Source organism: Lethenteron reissneri, unplaced genomic scaffold (assembly GCF_015708825.2).
Source record: "Lethenteron reissneri isolate LAM-NWPU_2019-01 unplaced genomic scaffold, ASM1570882v1 scaffold_1061, whole genome shotgun sequence".
In the NCBI taxonomy this organism is placed as follows: Eukaryota; Metazoa; Chordata; class Hyperoartia; order Petromyzontiformes; family Petromyzontidae; genus Lethenteron; species Lethenteron reissneri.
Window position 1 is genome coordinate 34,716 of NW_026890741.1, and position 5,221 is coordinate 39,936.

General features: G+C 47.3%; 1 protein-coding gene across 1 annotated transcript; it reads right to left on the reverse strand.

Moving 5' to 3' along the window:
• Positions 1 to 221: 221 nt before the first annotated feature.
• Positions 222 to 2,313, reverse strand: LOC133361437 (zinc finger protein 79-like; the record flags this gene model as incomplete). The annotated part of the gene is made up of 2 exons (XM_061580354.1): positions 2,251 to 2,313; positions 222 to 1,025 (listed from the first exon to the last, which is right to left on the reverse strand). A coding segment is annotated over exon 2 (789 nt), but the record flags the coding sequence as incomplete, so codon positions are not given.
• Positions 2,314 to 5,221: the final 2,908 nt, after the last annotated feature.

The window sequence follows — 5,221 nt, forward strand, 5'->3', positions numbered from 1 at the left end:
ATTGCAGCACTTTGACTTTCACAAGCTTTCAGACTCCACTCCTGGTGGATCTTGTGATGCTTGTGTGTTCTCTGATGTACATGAAGATTTGATGACTGTGCAAACGCCTTCCCGCACGGAGTGCACCTGAAGGGTTTCTCTCCCGTGTGTGTTCTCTGGTGTTTTACAAGAGCAGATGACTGTGCAAACGCCTTCCCACAGACACTGCACTTGAAGGGTTTCTCTCCCGTGTGTGTTCTCTGGTGTGTTTTAATAGCAAATGACCGTGAAAACGCCTTCCCACACACACTGCACTTAAAGGGTTTCTCTCCCGTGTGTGTTCTCTGGTGTTTTATAAGAGAAGATGACCGTGAAAATGCCTTCCCACACACACTGCACTTGAAGGGTTTCTCTCCTGTGTGTTGTCTCTGGTGTTTTTTAAGATTTGATGACTGTGTAAATGCCTTCCCACACACAGTGCACTTGAAGGGTTTCTCTCCTGTGTGTGTTCTCTGGTGTTTTTTAAGAGAAGATGACCGTGAAAATGCCTTCCCACACACACTGCACTTGAAGGGTTTCTCTCCCGTGTGTGTTCTCTGGTGTTTTATAAGAGAAGATGACAGTGAAAATGCCTTCCCACACACACTGCACTTGAAGGGTTTCTCTCCCGTGTGGGTTCTCTGGTGTGCTTGAAGATGCGGTGATTGTGCAAACGCCTTCCCACACACACTGCACTTGAAGGGTTTCTCTCCCGTGTGTGTTCTCTTGTGTGTTTTAATAGCAAATGACCGTGAAAACGCCTTCCCACACACACTGCACTTGAAGGGTTTCTCTCCTGTGTGTGTTCTCTGGTGGATCTGAAGAACTGATGGCCATGAAAATGCCTTCCCACACACACTGCACTTGAAGGGTTTCTCTCCTGTGTGTGTTCTCTGGTGCTGTGTCAAATTTCCAGTCCGCTCCGTGCTGTATCCACGCTGGTCGCATTGTTGCCTTGCCGTACCGAGCTGTGCTGAGCGCCTTTGCTCCATCAGACCAAGCGACAGCTGCAGACAGAAAAAAATTATATCCACACCACCTACACGTCAGACACAGAGTAATGCATATACACAGTCACACGTGACTTACACGTCTATACTTATTCATATTCATGATGTAGTGAAAAAGTTTCCCAAATTCATCACACAGGCTGTTATTGCACACAATGAGAGGGCAAATGGTCATAAATATGCCTGGAAGCCCTCGTATCTCCGTGGTGAGATGTTAACTACCTCACCTGGTATACAGGAAGTCGTGGGTTCGATCCTGACCCTGACGCCTGCTGCTGTATATTTGGAGTTTGCGTGTCTCTCTCTCTCTCTCCGTGGTGAGATGTTAACTACCTCGCCTGGTGTACAGGAAGTCGTGGGTTCGATCCCGACCCTGACGCCTGCTGCTGCTGTATATTTGGAGTTTGCGTGTCTCTCTCTCCGTGGTGAGATGTTAACTACCTCGCCTGGTATACAGGAAGTCGTGGGTTCGATCCCGACCCTGACGCCTGCTGCTGTATATTTGGGGTTTGCGTGTCTCTCTCTCCGTGGTGAGATGTTAACTACCTCACCTGGTATACAGGAAGTCGTGGGTTCGATCCCGACCCTGACGCCTGCTGCTGTATATTTGGAGTTTGCGTGTCTCTCTCTCTCTCCGTGGTGAGATGTTAACTACCTCGCCTGGTATACAGGAAGTCGTGGGTTCGATCCCGACCCTGACGCCTGCTGCTGCTGTATATTTGGAGTTTTGCGTGTCTCTCTCTCTCCGTGGTGAGATGTTAACTACCTCGCCTGGTATACAGGAAGTCGTGGGTTCGATCCCGACCCTGACGCCTGCTGCTGTATATTTGGGGTTTGCGTGTCTCTCTCTCCGTGGTCGCGTGGATTTTCCTCCGAATCTCCCGGGTTTCCCCTCCACATTTAGAGTCAACATCAGCACGCGTGCAGCGTCTTTGACCGATACACATTTCCACACGTATTCTTGGTTCTTTCGGTAAAGTCACGTAGATAGACAATAACAACAGATAATAAAATCAAATAAAGGCCATTTGTGTTGCGATCGAAACGTCGTGGGGTTTTATTTATTTATTTACAATTGTTTACTTTTAGTAATTTTTATCTGTTATTTTTACTAAATTTCCTATGTCCGTGACTTCACCGAAAGAACCAAGAATATGAATTGCTGCAGTTACTAAAGTTTTAAGTCAAAACATTGACACACGCGTTCACAAACCCCCCATACCTTGTTGTTGTTGTGGGCAGGTAGCTTCTGTAAACAAGAGCGGTACAGCAGCTCAAGCGGGCTTGGACTGGTAAAAAAACAAACAAAAAAACTGCGTTAATATCTACAATAAACCAAAGTGACAAAGTAGCGAGCCGCGTGAAGACAAATTAAACTTAAGGGAGGGAATTAAAGCAAACGCGACCAGGCGAGGGCAGGAGCAAGGCCCCGCGTGTCTAGGCCCCGCGTTGTAAAGTTCCAACTTGGACATCGATTCACAAGCTGCTGCTGCTCTAGTGACATCCCTACGAGAGAGAGAGCGAGGCTCTACCTTGTAACAACACAACAACCACAACAACAACAACAACCACAACAACCACCACGACGATGAGAATTTCTCACCTCGGATTTCACTGCACGCGCGGAGCGACAGCTTCCTGTTACCCGTGACGTCACGCGGTAGTAGGTGACATGACGTCACTCCTGGGTACGAGACACGCCCTCCCACAACGAGCGGCTCTGTAACTAAATGCGAATATGAATAAATTATGTTAATGAGACCGTCGCAATAAACTCGTGACGTCTTTAACGAACTCTTTATGTTAATGAGCCGCCAGTCACTGGGCGTGGCTTTGCCCAAATAAGGATTGGCAACTGGAACGATCTCTGCAGTGACCGAGGCGGAGGTGACGTCACGTTCAAGAGCGCGGTGGACGGGGGGGAGGGGGGTGACATCCTTGGTGACATGACGTCACTAGCGAGGTACACCTCCCTGGCGTTTCACGCGGATGACGTAATGCTGAGTGGTGACGTCACAGAGCGGGGTTGGAGTTTAAGTTGATTTAGATCCATTTTCCATTGCTCCATCTCTTGAACAGAGACCCCGGGTGTGTGTACACTGTGTGTGTGTGTGTACACTGTGTGTGTGTGTACACTGTGTGTAGACTGTGTGTGTACACTGTGTGTGTGTGTACACTGTGTGTGTGTATACTGTGTGTGTACACAGTGTGTGTGTACACTGTGGGTGTGTGTACACTGCGTGTGTGTACACTGTGCGTGTGTGTACACTGTGTGTGCACTGTGCGTGTGTGTACACTGTGTGTGTGTGTACACTGTGTGTGTGTACAGTGTGTGTACACTGTGTGTGTACACTGTGTGTGCATTGTGTACATACAGTGTGTTACATGTACGCACACAATCAGACAAGTATTCATTCTAAATTATTGACAGGCATATGCACAAAATTGAATAACTGCAGTGAAATATACTGCATCAGATAAATCTTATTCTCTGGTTCTTTCAGTAAAGTCCGTAGAACGAAATTTATAGAATACGACGTTTCGATTGGAACACAAGCAACCATCGTCAGGTACAACAAGTGAATTAGAAAACAAACAGTGAACTTAGAAATATAATGCAACACAACACAAGAGTCAGCCAACACAAGTCACACCCTACCTGGTTGATTACGTTCTTCCAAAATTGAATAATTTAGTTTAGAAACATCTTTAACAAGGAGCTATTTAAAGAATGCACCCTCTACTGAACAGTGGATGTGAAACACACAATTGTACAATTCAAACGAGTAGGCCTTTGCAAGTTGGCGTCTGGGTCAAAAATGTAGCAAATTCTAAACATTACCGACAAACTCCACAACTGAGATTACACATCACCATCGCCCCCTACTGACAGGCTCTTGTCCACACGCAGGCCGGTGCAGGGCCACCACCGTGTGCCACACAGGGGCAGCTGCCACTTGGGGTGCTTAGAATGTTTGAGACGAGGTACGATACAAAACTCAGAGTTGCTGAGCGGATTAAGCACCATGTAAAAGCAATTATAACATCGTGAATGCTTGGGAGCTTATTGGCTCTCTGCTGGTCAGAGATCAACCCAACACACAGGTCCAACAAAGACTGGCCACCCTTACCCTGCAGGTTGAACCTAGGAACTGAGTGTTCAACTCACATTCTTGTCATTAAAGGCCTTGACAAAGGTGCATATTGGAGCGACATCGTCTGGCTTACACATTTACCGGGTCTCCATTTGACTTTGTATTGTCTCGGAGGCCACCCACACCTCCACTTCCAAAACTGCTGGGAGTTGCCTCGCTCTGCCTCACAGTCAGAATTCTCCTCCTGCTTCACGTTGCCTCCATCGATGTGAAGGTCACATTTGGAGTTGAATCTTCATCTTCAATTTTACCTTCACTTCTTTGCTCTTCACCATCACTCTTCACATTTCACCTTCACCTCTTCACATTTCACCTCGATACCTTTCAAGTGTCCAAGCTGGGATTGTCGTCCGGTTCTTGTTTGATGAGGATGGGCTCATTGCAGAACTTTGACTTTCCAAGCTGATTTCAGACTCCATCCTGGTGGATCTTCTGATGCTTGTGTGTCTCTGGTGTACATGAAGATGTGCTGACTGTGCAAACGCTATCCCACACACACTGCCTTGAAGGGTTCTCTCCCGTGTGTTCTCTGGTGTTCTACAAGAGCAGATGACTGTGCAAACGCTCCCACACACACTGCACTTGACGGGTTCACTCCCGTGTGAGTTCTCTTGTGTTTTACAAGAGTAGATGAATTTGAAAACGCCTTCCCACACACTGCACTTGAAGGGTTTCTCTCCCGTGTGTGTTCTCTTGTGTTTACAAGAGTAGATGAATCTGAAAAACGCCTTCCCACACACTGCACTTGAAGGGTTTCTCTCCCGTGTGTGTTCTCTGGTGTGTTACAGAAGTAGATGACTTTGCAAACGTCTTCCCACACACACTGCACTTGAAGGGTTTCTCTCCGTGTGTGTCTCTGTGTTTACAAGAGTAGATGAAAGTGCAAAACCTCGTCCCACACACACTGCACTTGTAGGGTTTCTCTCCGTGTGTGTCTCTGGTGTGCTACAAGAGTAGATGACTTTGCAACGTCTTCCACACCCACTGCACTTGAAGGGTTTCTTTCCGTGTGTGTTCTCTGGTGTGCTACAAGAGTAG